The 16,826-nt window shown below is 43.6% G+C and overlaps 1 protein-coding gene across 1 annotated transcript in view; it reads right to left on the reverse strand.

Annotated features, from left to right (window-relative positions):
* Positions 1 to 1,749: 1,749 nt before the first annotated feature.
* Positions 1,750 to 16,826, reverse strand: part of TAF6L (TATA-box binding protein associated factor 6 like) — a 229,050-nt gene continuing 213,973 nt past the window's right edge. The window contains exon 13 of the mRNA XM_086938108.1: positions 1,750 to 4,309. Within this exon, the coding sequence (XP_086794234.1) occupies positions 3,545 to 4,309 (765 nt within the window). The 3' untranslated portion in view covers positions 1,750 to 3,544. The remainder of the gene's footprint in view (positions 4,310 to 16,826) is intronic.

Consider the following 16,826-nt stretch of genomic DNA (forward strand, 5'->3'; position numbering starts at 1 on the left):
AACAACCAGTCGTTGAGATAGGGGAAGACTGGAACCCCTGATCTGAGACTACTGCCATCACTTTCGTGAACACCCGAGGGGCACTGTAAGGTCAATGGGGAGCACAGTAAACTGAAAATGCCCATGGCCTACGGTGAACCGTAGGTAACGCCGGGGGGCAGGCAAGACGGGGATGTGAAAATACGCATCCTGCCAAGTCCAATGCAACCATCCAGTCTCCAGCGTTGAGGGCAGACAGAACCTGAGCCAATGTCAACATTTTGAACTTCTCCTTCTGGAGGAAGCGGTTGACGTCCCGGACATCTAAGAAAGGACGAAGGCCTTTGTCCTTCTTGGGTATACCAGAAAGTAGTGGGCGAGGCAACCACGACCTACTTCTGGGACCCAGATGCGCTCAATAGCTTCCTTGGCCAAGAGAGCCGTAACTTCCTAAAGAGAATGGCCAAGTGATCCTCTGACATGCGATGGAGTGTTGTTGGCATGGATGGATGGGTAGTCTTGAAGGGGAGGGAGTAGCCCCTTTGGACTATCTCCAAAACCCACCTGTCTGGCGTGATGTTGTGCCAGTGGGGGAGGTGATGGCATATCCTGCTGCCCACTGGCACCTGGTGGCCCTGAAAGGTCGGACTAGGAAGGTTTGGAGGCTGCTGCAGAGGGGGCACTGGTGGACTGGCCCACCAGCTGGCCCCCAGACCCACGGTGCTGGATCCCACATCTCTGGCCGCACAGAGGCTGAGCAGCTTGCGCCGGCATTTGGCCCTGGGTGGAGCGTGGAGCGTCCTTCCGCGTCCAGCCTCACGTCGGCCCGACGGACAGAGAGAAGGCGAAGAGCGACGATGCTTCTTCGCCTTCTTCTTGTGCTTCGACTTACCCGATAACGAATACTTCGAGGAATGGTGGTGATGACTTTGCGACCGGTCCTGCGACCTCCTTCTCGACGGGGACCTCGAACGGCGCAGAGCCAACTGCTGAGCCTTCCAGAAGCTTTCGGGACCGCTCCCGCAAAGATGTTGGGTTCAGGGCCCGACAGTAAGACACGACCTCGGGTCATAGTCGCGCTCCAGGCACCAGAGGCACACAAGGTGCAAGTCCGTGACCGACATCAACTTGTGACAGGAGTCACAGGGTTTGAAGCCGGGCCGAGAACGGGACATCCCTATGTGCACCAGGAGACGGAAGACTCGAAAAAAGATGTTGATAAAAGTAAAAAAAAAGTTAGTAAAAAAGTGACTAAGGGTACTGCTCTCTCCGGATCTGCGCTGGCTAGCGTGGAAAAAGAAAGAACTGACGTCAGCACGCAGGGGCGGCTTCTAAGTAGATATGAGACAGAGTGATGACGATGATGAACGTGGAGTCGACCGACGCCATCCACCGACGTGCAGGGGTACTGCTGAGAAAAAATTCTCCGGATCCAGACTGACGCCTCGGGGTTCTAAGGTAAGCAATCTATAACTAATAGTTTCTTTCAGATATGTTATTCACAAATCTGGCCCTTGTTGACTTATGTTGCACTCCCAATGTTTAGAGTGCTTCAAGTGCAAATCAGCACATGCTCTATTGGTGGACTCCATTACTCTTGGTCCTTGGACATCGAAAGTTCTTCCTTAATGGAGGAAGGGGAAAAAGGTGCCCAATTCTCATTTAAGGGACTCCCAAAGAGTACTTAAAGCTAAAGCCGGAGAGAAGTACGCAGCATCAATGGCTAGGTTTAAGTAGGTTAATTTTAGCAGGGTGAAATGGTACATCAAATGGTTACATGCTCAGTTCGCAAAACTAACCCTTTTGCGAGCCTCAAGTTCGCGGAATATTTGAAAGATTGCGATAACCAGCGATTGATGTTGACGGATACTATTTCATCACGTCCAAGCTTTGGACAGAAGGCAATACCCTTATGTATACAACTGATACAAGTTGGAAATTTCAGAGGAGGTTAAAAAGATTATTTCATTTTCTGCCTTGCTTCGTCCTCTGGATTGGATAAATCACTAGATTTTTTAGCATTTTATAGATAAATGTACCCTGAAGCTCCCGCCTGGTGGAGATTTGTATCTTTCATTGTATCTCAAATTAGAGCTAGATTTCATCATGATCAAATCTAGCTGTGATAGCAGCTGGCCTGGCATCATCCTTCAGAATGTGCGTAGATGCGCTACAGTAGATGTGGCTCCTTAGGAGCAAACAAGGTTGGGATGCAGAGTGGTCCCCTAAATGTAGCATGCCTGTAGTATGTCTCCACAATGGTCCCAGGATGCAGGGGGTGAGAGGAGCAGCATGCCAATTACAAACACAGTGCACAAAGGTAAGAAAAGGTAAGAAAAAGAAGAGAAGAGTCAAAGCGACCCTTTGTCATCGCTAAACTAAAACAAGGATTTTATGCTATATTTCAAAATACATTTATTTTGCAGAAAATAGCAGAAATGATGCATTGCCAGTTTATACGTAGAAAGTGTTTTGGTTCTTCTGGAAGGACATCTTTTTTTTATTGTTGCAGTGTACTGAGTAGATCATCCATCAACAAAAACAATCCAAAATATTATTCAGTTTTTTTTCTCACAAAATACATCATACAAAAAGCAGCATCAGATTACACATGCACAAAAAAAGACAATTGTTCACATTTATTCCATATTTGTGATAATATCTTTGTCACAATAGCATTTAATCAAGAGTGTCCTGTCTTCTGGGACCACAGTCTTCCAGATTCAATCTACAAACAAGGCTGGCTTTAATCCAAGATGCGGACCAGCCCAACGGAGGGAGTGGTCACACTTGTTGTAAACAGATTTCTTGCAAATTATAGTTGAAACAATGATAAGTTAAAAGTCGAACACGTAGACAAATTATCCTAGAATCGCTAACATAGGGGTGCCTAAAAATATGAAAAGAAAATCAGCATTGCCATGTTCCCAGAGGGAAGGATCACAGCAAAGTTTATTACAAAGGCCTTTGTCTTCAGGATTTAAAAACATAAATTATGATCAGAGTCCTGACACCATTAAGCACCATGAAGAAGTGCTGGCCACCAGGCAAACACTTGGAGAGATATCAGTGAAATAGAAGGTGTAGTATTCTGAAAAACTGCAGGTACAGTTAATGAAGAAGATACTGATATTCACCAATGTGAAGCTATTGGTCATAGGTCAGCAAATGAACTGATTATGCTGCACCGCCTGCTGCTCCAGTACTATGATTGACATGTATTACTTACAATGAAGCTCCATCCTGCATTAGATCTGTTACACAGCTTTTGACAATGCACTTGCAGCTCAATGATGAACAGAAGCGCTACTCTAACCTTTGCATTTTTGGCTGCCTAGAAAGCTATGGACTTGTCACTGCCACATTCGAGTTGCCATGATGCAAAAACTACATGCAATAAGCAGAGAAAAAATTGTAATTTTCAGTGATTGTCAGAAAAAGGAGCAATGAATAGCCAATGGGGAATGTTGGATCTTCGACGGTCCTCCACAGTTTGACTTTGGATTGTGCAATTGAAAGCTTCTATGCCAGTGTCCACAGTTCAATGAGTCATGGTGCAGCATCTTTAGAGGGGCAAGTAAAGGGATGTCTCAGACTGAGTCCACTTCTTCACTGGCTTACTGGTCCGGCCAATCATGGGCAGCTTTTGGGCATAGCGGGAGACATGGCTGGGGCCGTGGTGCTGAGGAAATGCTGTCTGAAAGACGCGGCCCTTGCAACGGCGTCCCATCTGCCTCCCAGCAATTACAAAACTGAAGTGCGGTGCACGAGGCGAGAAGCGTGACTTCTGGAATACTTCACGAACGCCCGCTCCACGGTGGCTCTGGCGGGAGATACTGCGGGAGCGCGGCACACTGGTAGAACGAGGAGCAACTGTCCTACCTGGCGTGTGGTCTGACTTTGGGCTCTCTGCATCCCGGGGGCTGACGGTGGCATTGGCCGTCAACTGGGGCATCTTGCGCACTGCATCTCCTCCCGGACCACCAAATGGCCCCGGATCTTTCTTGACATCAGGTGGCTTAGGATCTTGCAGGCTTCTCTCAGCTGGCTGGAGGCCTAGACCTGTACCAAAGCGCATAGACAGGCTATCTCCAAAGAAGTCATAGAGTTCCTGATACATTTCATGTAGGGAGGTGGATGGAGGATCACTAGCAATGGATGCACCAGGTTGGAGCAGGTGGCTGGCGACTCCAAAGCCAAATTCTGCCTGTGGGTCCTGGAGGGGACTCAGCCGAGGAGAGCTCTCTCGTCGGCGGTGGTCCAGTTGGGTATTCTCCGTGGCCAGAGGCTGAGAAAGAGCCTTCATCTTCAGCAGCCGCTCCACCGCCACCTGTATTTAATGAAATGCAAAGAACAGCAGTGAGCTCACAAGCACATGTCCCCTCCTCCTAATACAGCACTATAAATCAAGTGGCTACTGAGGAGGGTAATTGAAGCACCTCGTCATGCATCCTAGTAGACACCAAAATAGTCTCCTGACAAGAAATGTATGCTCAAGATAGCTGTCCACATTAGAAAACAATCACTGCACAAACAAATTCACTATTTAACTTCATGAGACCAAGAGGATGTTGTGTAGCACCCGAGGAAAGGAGTCCTCAAGGTGAATGAGCAGACATCCAAAAACAGATGGATTAAAAAATCAGGCTCTGTCCAAAGTAGTCTGTGACACTGGTGATCGGCTTGGATGCAGACAAAGTCCTGGTAATATAACTGCTCAGTGAAAACTTAACATCTGCAAAAGCACTGGACACCCATTGTTTAGGGATGGGGCTTTCCTTTTAAGTCTTCGGCCCAAGATAACTAAGGAAGTGAACATCCTGAGCTTCCTGGTGCCATTTGTGTGCAACAGATGAGAGCTCTAATAAGCAATGGCCTGAAGAGGGACTACAACACAGTTATCAAAGCATCTAGAGAAAAGCAGGTTCTACGTATGGTCAAGTCAGTGACATGTCTTGAAATTTAAGATCTCCCAAAGGTCTAATAGGCCTTGCTGCAGTGATGTCCCTGCAATATTATCAGCTATGAAAATGTAAGGGTTGGATATAAACAAGTTACCTGCAATGATGGTTTAGTAGCGGGATATCAGATTTCAATTCACATGCTTTACACACTCCTATTATCAAGTAGTTCATTTTGAAATTAGGGCCTGATTTAGAGTTTGGTGGATGAGTTACTCCGCTACAAACGTGGCCGACATCCCAACCACTTTATTACAAGTGCAGTGTAACCAATGGTACATTTAATAAGGCATACAGCATATACATCCCATTTGCAATGGAGATACATCAAACTCTAAATCAGGCTCCATGTTAAAAAAAATATAATAAGTGTCAACAGGAAATCAGGCATAGGCTTGAAAAAGCTAGCAATAAACCTAGAGCCCACTTGGTTTGTATAATCTTTTGCAGCGTTCTTGTTAAAAACAGCTCACTTTTTCCCACCCCTTCGCTTCCCTCCGGAGCGCAGGTGGGTCCCAAGCGCAATGTAACAAAGGTTAACTTGCAACACAGCTACAACTATTATATCTTTCTGCAAGCTGAACTGGTTATGTTCTTTGCACTGAGTAATGGATAGTAAGATGCATGCGAGGTGGGCTAGGGGTAAAGGTCCTATCTTAAGGGATTCAGGTAGTCTATCGGCATAACCTTTGAATCTAGATAAGCATCTCAAGCTAAATAGTAATGGTTAAAGAAGGAATGTACATATTTTAGCCAATGCTGTATTACCAAAGCATGTAGCTGATGTTATTCTCCCTCTTGAGGGATGTGTTTTGGATTAGCAGGTGGTTGCCTGTTGGTCAGTTAACAGCATGCTGCAAGCAACTGGTGTACGCTAGCTAAAAAAATGGGAGTATGATGCTCTGCAGGTCCAAAAAGAACCAAATTGTTTGTAGGGTTCATTGGGCTGCATGTTATGGTTGCAGAGAGACTCCAGCAAGACCAGTGCTGGTTCATGTAAAAATCATAAAACATGAAAATAATTCATAAAATACCAAAGGAAGTAATACAAGGCGTGTCCATAGCACTAGCCTATTTTACTGAAAAACTTACAAGGTGCATCAGTAAGTAACACATGCGCCTAATATACTGATTCTTTATGCTGAAGAGGCTACTCCAAATTAATAGGAAGTTAATGTTTCACTTGTGTATGACCCCCACCAGTTGCAATCAGCTCTCTAGATGGGGCAGGTTCTCCTACCGAAAACACTGGTCTTTTCAAACCCTTCAAAACTACATATAAACTACGGAATAATTTTTCCAAGCACTCAAAGTCAGTAATTAATAAATGGAAGTCCTCCAAATGTTGTTTGTCATTTGAAAAAATGTCCACATTTATTTCTACAATGAAATCAGGAAAATCCAGTTCAGTTCACAAGGAAAATTACAGCCAACACGTGTTTCGTCTAGTCAGTACAGGACATTAGACTTCTTCATGGCTGCAACCCAAATAAACGTATATAAGATAGAGTAAAACACTCTCGCAAAGACACTACAGCATACCGTAGTACCACATAGTTATCATATCACAAAATGAAAGGGACACACCCTTGAACCACCCATTGTGATCAAAGCACTAGTGTGAAAATAAAGAGAGGCAAGCCCAAACCAAATTCCAAGGTAAATGCACCCAAAGTCTGTGCAGTACCGAGAATCCATACATTGCAATGTGTAAAACGAATCAAGAAAGGAGTTCATAGATAAAGAGTATGATGCAGTATAAACGCATGTAGAGAAGCAACTACCAACTACCAACTTTGTTTAATTCTCAACAGTTGAAATCAAATTGGAAGTAGGCGTTCGGGTAAGCTGATCCATAATCACCATAAAATCTAAAAAGTATATACAAACGCTCCATATAAAGATCAGCCAGTTCACGTATCACATGTCACAAACTATCTAACCACCATCTGGTGACAATTCTCCAGTCCCATCCTTCACCCTTGGAAAGGTCTCCAGCCCACATAAGCCACTAAAAATAATAACACCCACAAGTCAAACTCACCACATAATAAAGAAAGTATGAGAGTGTCTTCTCATATCTCAATTCAATTACCCCCGGTATAAAACTCGTTCTGGGGATTAAAAGAAACACTCTCAGTTGTCACCGTATTTCTAGTATATTACAGCCTGAAAGCCCGCAGCATAATCTCACCTCAGTTGTTCTTGTAGTTCCAAAGTAAATCACGCTCACCCAAAATCGACTCCAACACACTTGTACGTGTTCAAGAAATCAAATATACACATAAGAAGATTATCAATCAATCCATAGATCCCCCTTAGGCTCGTTCCCCCGGTGACTGTGCTTACCTGTGTGCCGTATCGGCAGTCAGCGCGAGTATCGTCGTTCTGCATGGACGCCATGTTTGATAGCCTATTTATCCTACAAAACCATGAGCGCCATCTTGTAATGGCTAGTACGCCCCCCGTATAGCGTAAATCTGCTAACTGTTGGACCCAGGGAGTCTGTAATCACACATTGCTCCATAAGAGAAGAGAAAACTCATACACAGGAGCTATGAGACACAAGAAGTAATTCTTGAAATACAAGTCAAGGTACGATCGCGTTAGTCACGTGACACTAACGCCCAATCGGAGTCTCAAAATCACGTATTACGCGGACATCAGATATTACCCAAGTCCTTATTAAGCCAACCAACATTATCAAAATGTACAGATCAGTAACTCAACGGACACTATCCAAGGAGTAAGATAGGAAATAAAAGTAAAAGATATAACGTCTCGATCTCGCCAGTCACGTGACACTAATAACCAATAGGTGCATAGTTTCTACCATACGTAGGAACTATGCTTCATATAATGTAAACAATGGCCTCCTTCAGTACCACTCACTAGTGCTGTCAGGCAATGATCACAGCTACTACTCTCCCTTACAGAGAAAGAAGATGATCCGGTTACAATCTCGAAGCTGCTTGAAGATTTTGAGGTAGTGGGCTACGGTTAAAATTAAAATGGACACCACAACTAGCTACAGGGAGTACCATAGATGCATTTTATAGGGTGGTTAATTTTGATCTGGACAGGATGATGGAAATTACAATAAGAGGATGAGAGTGAAGAGAGACAATTTGACTACTGGTGAAAGAGTGGCCCTGAGAAACTTTGTAGCAATAGGGATATTACCATCCGTATGGCGGACAAGGGTGGTAATATCGTTGTTCAGGATACGAAGGATTATAACGAAGTATAAACACAACTTAATAATGCACAGTACTATGCACTTAATGGTTATTAGTGTCACGTGACTTACAAGATCGTGACTTATACCTGTTACTTTTATTGGATCTGATCGGAGCGGATCATTGCCTGACAGCACTAGTGAGTGGTACTGAAGGAGGCCATTGTTTACATTATATGAAGCATAGTTCCTACGTATGGTAGAAACTATGCACCTATTGGTTATTAGTGTCACGTGACTTGCGGAATCGAGACGTTATATCTTTTACTTTTATTTCCTATCTTACTCCTTGGATAGTGTCAGTTGAGTTACTGATCTGTACATTTGATAATGTTGTTTGGCTTAATAAGGACTTGGGTAATATCTGATGTCAGCGTAATACGTGATTTTGAGACTCCGATTGGGCGTTAGTGTCACGTGACTAACGCGATCGTACCTTGTCTTGTATTTCAAGAATTACTTCTTGTGTCTCATAGCTCCTGTGTATGAATTTTCTCTTTTCTTATGGAGCAATGTGTGATTACAGACTCCCTGGGTCCAACAGTTTGCAGATTTACGCTATACAGGGGGCGTACTAGCCATTACAAGATGGCGCTTATGGTTTTGTAGGATAAATAGGCTATCAAACATGGCGTCCATGCAGAACGACGCTACTCACGCTGACTGCCGATACGGCACACAGTCAAGCACAGTCACCAAGGGAACGAGCCTAAGGGGGATCTATGGGTGGATTGATAATCTTCTTATGAGTATATTTAATTTCTAGAACACGTCCAAGTGTGTTGGAGTCGATTTTGGGTGAGCGTGATTTACTTTGGAACTACGAGAACAACTGAGGTGAGATTATGCTGCAGGCTTTCAGGCTGTAATATACTAGAAATACGGTGACAACTGAGAGTGTTTCTTTTAATCCCCAGAACGAGTTTTTTACCGGGGGTAATTGAATTGAGATATGAGAAGATGAGAAGACACTCTCATACTTTCTTTATAATGTGGTGAGTTTGACTTGTGGGTGTTATTATTTCTAGTGGCGTATGTGAGATGGAGACCTTTCCAAGGGTGAAGGATGGGACTGGAGAATTGCCACCAGATGGTGGTTAGATAGTTTGTGACATGGGATACGTGAACTGGCTGATCTTGATATGGAGCGTTTGTATATACTTTTTAGACTTTATGGTGATTGTGGATCAGCTTACCCGAACGCCTACTTCCAATTTGATTTCAACTGTTGAGAATTAAACAAGGTTGGTAGTTGCTTCTCTACATGCGTTTATACTGCATCATACTCTTTATCTATGAACTCCTTTCTTGATCCGTTTTACACATTGCAATGTGTGGATTCTCGGTACTGCACAGACTTTGGGTGTCATTTACCTTGTTTACCTTGGAATTTGGTTTGGCCTTGCCTCTCTTTCCTTTCACACTAGTGCTTTGATCACAATGGGTGGTTCAAGGGTGTATCCCTTTCATTTTGTGATATGATAACTATGTGTTACTACGGTACGCTTTAGTGTCTTTGCGAGAGTATTTTACTTTATCTTATATACGTGTATTTGGGTTGCAGTCCTGAAGAAGTCTAATGTCCTGTACTGACTAGACGAAACACGTGTTGGCTGTACTTTTTCTTGTGAACTGAACTGGATTTTCCTGATTTCATTGGAGAAATAAATTTGGACATTTTTTCAACTGACAATCAACATTTGGAGGACTTCCATTTATTAATTACTGTCTTTGAGTGCTTGGAAGAATTATTCCTTAATTTGTTTAACTCATCCTATGGAGGGTTAAGTGTGGGGTTGTGGTAACCGACCCTTTATCTTCTTGGAGCACCAACCTGGACATTGTATTGTTACTTACCTGGATTGGCTGTGCGCTCTTTTCTAAACTGTTACCACTTCTTTGATATACATATGAACTACCACAAGGTTTTCTACAATAGGCAATTAAGATTACCACTTCATTCTACTAGATCATAGATCACAATGTAAGTCGCAAAAGCGACGGGAATAAGACAAAATAATTGACATCACAAACAAAAGTCAAAATGCATTTGGATCCACACTACTCATCTAAACCCGCTTACCTCTCTTCTGGTTCCTCTTTTCCTCCCCCCTTCACCCAATAGACCAAACAAGTGTCCAATATAAGAAATACGTTTTCAATTTAAAAGACTATTATATGTTAGTGGAAGTTCTTCAATTTCCTTTTGTGAATGGGCACACAGACATTTGCACGAGGTCTGAAAACTGTTATGATCTGATCAGTGATGGAGCAATATGAATCATTATCTTTATAGGCTTAGTTTTCTGGGAACCTTCAAATCATCAGCAAAAAAAGAACCCTGTATGCAAAGGGTATTGTCAAGCTGATCAAAAGAGACCTCCCCCGTGACTCAATGGGTTTCTAGATTCTTACTTTTAGTGTTTTACATGTGCACCTCTTGCAAAGGGATCTGTAGGTAAAGTGTGCCATCCCAGTACTATGTGAATCAGGTTCTCTCCTATGTGTTGTTCTTTTTTTTTTTAAGTAAGTGTGCCTGGTGCAGTATCTAATTGTGGATGGGCAGTGCCACAGAGTCCGTGCTTTTTTCAGTAGCTGATTGCAATGAGTACCTGCTTGTCGGAAGAAGTAGTACATCGGAGTGCTGTTGAACTATGTTTCCCTGATCCTGAGACTAGAACAAAAGCAAAACTAGTATTACGTCTCTGAGTTCCAATTGGTTATGTGTATGTTTGCCAAAACTCTAGTCCACTTGCCATGTGCATACAGATTACTAAAATAAAATCTCTACTTTCGCCAGATGAATCTGTCACCAAGATGAAACACAGCAATTTAAAGGCCTTGTCCTTCATTAAGGTGCAGAGGTTCCACCAATAGAAAAATTGCTACTTCCTAATCTAGGTGTCACTGAATCAACTCTCAGTGCAAGAGACCTCCAATGTATGAACTGTGGCTTCATTTACTGAACATATTCTCTTCGGAGGGCAATAAGGCACCGCCCTCTCAGTGTCTAAGACAACACCGTGGAATCTGATATATTGTGTTGGCACCTAATTTGATTTTTTTGTATATACCTTTACTACTAACTGGTGCAGGGAGTGGGGCAGGGAAGGTTTAAAAAAGAAATTGTATTCAGTACATTTTCTCTGTGGCTTGAAGACCAGCGCCTTGTCAGGGGCTTCTGACAAGGGAGTAAGGTCTTCCGTCTCTTGACCTATGCTGCAACTATCCGCATCACTTAGTGAACTCTCATGGTGCAGATTCTAACCCAGGAGGTCAGCAAGAAGTAGTAATGTTTCCATACCAGTATTTGTTTGCAACAGAGATGAATAGTAGTCATTTTTAGTGCTGTTGTTTTTAAGCAATCCATTTTCTGCCATGAAGGAATAATCTTGTAGTGTGAAGTCAAGTTCAACTTTCAGTGGGGTGGTAAGTCAATGGATAAGACCCAGTTAAAGCACGTGCCTAACCTGGTTTCTGGAGTACCAGTCCGGAAGGGGAATATAGGCAAGTGAATCAGGGTGTCAGGAAATTTTCTTACAGACACTCTAATGTAACAAGCATTTGCAATGCAATAGGTCTCGCATTATGAAAATTTGAGCTATTGGTCTTGTAAGTGACAATTTTTTTATTTATGTGTTGGTTTAGAAAATAGCTAAATTAATAGCTTGGTCATTTACAATGCCAATAGGTATAACTTTTGCAAATGTGACACCTATAGCATTTGTAATGCAACATGTTTTGCATTTACGTGACTTAGATGTATTGATATTACAAATAACAATGGCTTTTAATTTTTTTAAATAATTAATACTTAAATAAACGTGATTGTAATTTATAATGGCAATAGCTTAAACTTCTGTAAATAACTTTTGTGAAGATTATGTTCAGTGTATTTTATTGTGACGAAAATCCAAGAACAGAAGTGAAATATTAACATCTTTTTGTGACATTTGTAATAAAGCTTGAAACATTGAGAGAACATATTTGAACCAGTTGTTGAATGGTTGCACAGATTGATACTGTGATGGCGCTGAGTGATGTTGTGGTGGCGCTGAGAGATGCTGTGGTGGCGCTGAGAGATGCTGCGGTGGTGCCGAGTGATGCTGCGGTGGTGCCGAGTGATGCTGTGGTGGTGCCGAGTGATAATGTGCTGTGGTGGTGCCGAGCGATAAATGTGCTGTGGTGGTGCCGAGTGATACTGTGGTGGTGCCGAGTGATGCTGTGGTGGTGCCGAGTGATGCTGTGGTGGTGCCGAGTGATGCTGTGGTGGTGCCGAGTGATGCTGTGGTGGTGCTGAATGATAATGTGGTGGTGCTGAGTGATACTGTGGTGGTGCTGAGTGATAATGTGGTGGTGCTGAGTGATAATGTGGTGGTGCTGAGTGATAATGTGGTGGTGCTGAGTGATAATGTGGGGGTGCTGAGTGATAATGTGGTGGTGCTGCTGAGTGGTGCTGAGTGGTGCTGTGGTGGTGCTGAGTGGTGCCGAGTGATAATGTGGCGTGCGTGCTTCCACAAGAAGATCTTTAAGTATGCATAGATTAGTTAAATGGAGTCTAATGCGCCTGTTGAGCGGGAGGTGTAGTACTGTCCACGCGCAAATCTCAAGGGACTGCTTGTTTATGTGCCCTGACACCGCGAGCTGCCCAGGTGCTGCTGAAAGGGATTTAAGATGCCGCCATGTGCACATAGCTGTGTCATCACTGACAAGATTCGCTCCAGCCCGAGGCCTGCAGAGATCCTTCCAGACGCGGAATGACAGCCTCTGATTATCGCACGATTCAGAAGCATCTAGCCTGAGTTTGCTGAATTATAATACATCTCTGTGGTAATCACGCGATAAGGTTAAACATGGCTACGCAGCAAAAGACAGGAAACGCTGAGGCGGCTATGATTGTATGTGCTTCACTAATGAAGCCACATGAGCTGTGCTTTGGTCTAGACAAGCCCGCCGAGATTTGGGGCAGAATTCCAATTACGTTAGAAAAAAAAAGTGTCAGTATTTAGCAGCAGAACAGCGAAAACGAGGATTTCAATTTAAAAGTCCGGAAAGTTTAATTTGTCAGCTTACACTGTGGAAACAATTTAAGCGGGACACTTCAAATAAAAAAATTGGTAAAGTTTTGTATTAGTCAACTTGTTGTGGAGAATTTGTAAGTGGGTTAAAATGAACTTAAAATATTATGGGACAAATTTAGACCCGTAGAAATGTGTGAAGGCAGAGATGTTCATTAAAGGAAAAGCGGCCGGGGGAAACACGGCCGGGAAATGCTCTCGGCATTGCGGGGGTGGGGTGCGCATTCCTTTGAAGTGAGAGCATGGCCTCTCGGCCGTGAAAGTGAAACTGCAGGGGTGAGGCTGATGGCTTTGATGTGGACACGCGTTCCGCACCATTGCACCACACGAACTGTCCGAAATCCGCAATGATTTCAGACCTTGGTTTGCCCTCAATATTCTCGTCTATTAACCCTTGCGGGATTAATAGGCGAGACCTAACAATGCCCCCAGAGCTGACAAAATGATAATAGTTTATTTACTACCATTTTTTTCCGTAACCCGTCCTGACCAAAGTGTCATGGCGGGGTGAGGCTATTGCTGCTGAGTGGCAGAAGGGAGCTAGCTGTGCACATATGATTAGAGTGTGCAGATTCCATTAGCCTGCGGCAGGGTTGGATTGTGATTAAAAATCGTCCCGGGCACGCATAAAAAAAAAAAAATAATAAACAAAAAAAAATCGGCCCACATTTGCATAATGCCTTCCCTCAAGCATAATTTTACATAAAATGGGGGGGCGGGGGTAAAAAAAAAAATGCACGCATCAGTTTACACTAGTGAAACACACCCGACAACAAGTGAGGCCACTTCTGCTCAGGCCCCCTGCCCCGCTCAGTATGCCTACATTAATGGGAGGCCCAGCGAGAGAAAAGGGGTGACACCTCTACCTGTTGCTGTTATACGGGAGATAATGAGTGCCCATCTCCCTCCAGAAAGGCCACTCAGACACCCAATGGGCCGCTGGCGGTATAGTCGAACAACAGCGACACTGCCCAAATTGGCCCCCAGGCTGCATAAAAGCAGCCCTCAGCTGGAACTCGGACCCCGGCCCCTCGGGCATTGCCCGAATGCCCCCGTTACCAATCAGACGCTGGCCTGCGGTCTTGGACGGCCAACCAGACATGTGCATTTTAAAGTTCTCTAACCTACCTGTCTTAGACAGCTGGGTTAAATAAAGCACAGGCCTCCAGGGCTCTTAAGATAGCTGAGAGAGGACACTTCCTCCAATCCTTACGATTCTCTCATGCTGTTTAACAGGATGAGGGCAGCTCCAGGATTAGGTAGTGCAGTTTTGTGGGTCCCGGAGCTTCGAGGAGAGACGAGGAAAATGTTACGTGGCAAACCAGGAAGGTAAGATTTATTTATTTATTTCAGTACTACCCGCCCCACCGCTCTAAATGCTTGCTTGCCACCAATGCAAAGGCCAAGCTTCTTCTTTTGGGTTTCACCCACTTTGTTCACTCCCAACCTCTTACACATCACACAATCACTCCCATAGACCCTGGTCATCAACAGAAGCCAGGTTGGAATTTTAACTGGCAGCAGTCAAATACATATTTCAGACCAGACAGTTTTGAAGGAGGAGCAGCAGCAATCAGCGTTAATAGATACATCTCCAGGAAGCAGCATTCCCAGAGGAAACATCGCTAATAGTGGAATTGACTTCACCTACGTGATGTCTCAATCGCCAATCAATGTGGGGCTGGCAATGCAAGGTACAGTCACTAAACACTGAGCCGGGAATGCAGGGCTTATGAACCACTGGGCCCCAAAAACTCACGGACAGTCACACCCCAAACTGTTCCATGACAACCAGGGGGAACATAAATTCCAGAATAGTTGGTTCCTAAGCTAGTACCGTCACTCGTTGACTATAAGAAAGTAGCACAAGCTGCTGGGTAATGGGCAGCCACCACCAACATAAGGGGCACTGTGGCTTACTCTAGTCTGCTATTGTGCAAGATGGCCTTGGAGAGGCCCGGCAAACACTTCCCTGGCTCCCTTAGTAAAGCCTAGGACAACATAGGCACAGATGAAGAGGAGACAACAGCTACCACACCCAGAAAGACTCTATTCGAGCTTAGGTTCAACAGACTTTGGTACAGGTGTTTGGCACGTTGACTTGTACACGAAGAAAACAAAACCCTCCCTGCACATTCTGAAGGCCCAGTGACTTAGAATGCAAACGGTCAGGGAGGTATCAGGAAATAGAACGCTGCCCTTCAGATGAACATATATACTCATTGCGGTAATCATGTACACATACGAAAAAAGGATGCCAATTTCATCAATTTGAAATTCTTTCAAACATCAAATCGTTATATACTTGCATTTACGTGTTTTTATGAAGCATCTCAGTTTAGCAAGACTTTCGAGGTTCTTGATGTGACGTATTGATAGTTTTAGGAATGGATCATTCCCAAACTCCATTTGAGCGTGTATTTTTTGGGTATCCAGACCAAACTTGTTTGCATAATAAAAACAAATTAAGACTTTGAAACATTAGTTGGATAAATCCGCCAACTGCCCTAACTTAATAAAACATTGAGTTCAATCACTGAAGACTACATCTATCTTGCAACTAGCAGCAACAAGGCATGGGTGAAGGGCTAGGCTTGTGCCCAATAATGATTAAGATACCATCTTAGTGGCACCAGAAACCTACATGCCATCACCTAATACCAACGTTACCAAAGGGTTACGCAACTATTTCCTCTTGTTAGTCCAAGGAATACTCAACCTTTGTGCATCTAAACCACTCTCCACTGATCTGGTGCTGTTCCGGAGGAGGTAACTAAGCAGGGATGCCATCAGGTATCCGGTGCCAACCAGCTTTTATAACAAATAATGTTCAGGGATTGTCAATGCAGACCACATTAAGGACGCTGCTACTACGGTACTGGATGAAGTGCACCTCTCTTCACTCAAGAATAACAATTATGTTTTACTTGACTGACATAGCACATTTTTCTTCCGTCTAACCCAACTATTACAATCTATCCCTTGAAAAAGCCCGTAGCTCCCCAGTGGTACAAGGTCATGTGATAAAAAATATTTTAAAAATGTGAATGGAATCAACAAACGCAACAAGACGTTCAAAAAGTGATGCAATAGAAATAAAATAAATATGTTCATAAATCAGCAAACGTGGAACTCAACTGTTTTTACTACTACGGTTTATTCACACATCAGGATGATTAAATTCACCTTTTCTAAGATTGTTGGCATTCCACACACTTCTCCACTTCATGCAGCTCAAGGAGCTTTGCCAATGTGGGTTTGTATGGCAATATACATTTTCAATGGCTCAGGTGTGCATACTCTGCCTTTCATCCTTCTGAGGGCGATGAAAGTAACACCAAGATGCTAGCGATATATAAAATAGTTTTTGGGAAATCTACTTGCTCTAAACGGGTCTACGAATAGCCTGGGGTGAAAAGAAATTAAACGTAAGTGTGTCAATTAAACATAACAGAAACCAATTGGCATCATAATCACTTTGGTTGGGAATATTTTTTCACCAGCTGGCATTACCTTCTAGTAGGTGCATGGGATTTACAGTCACCATAGAAGAATCTCTCTTATACGGTA

Source organism: Lissotriton vulgaris, chromosome 9, assembly GCF_964263255.1.
Source record: "Lissotriton vulgaris chromosome 9, aLisVul1.2, whole genome shotgun sequence".
NCBI classification, from domain to species: domain Eukaryota; kingdom Metazoa; phylum Chordata; class Amphibia; order Caudata; family Salamandridae; genus Lissotriton; species Lissotriton vulgaris.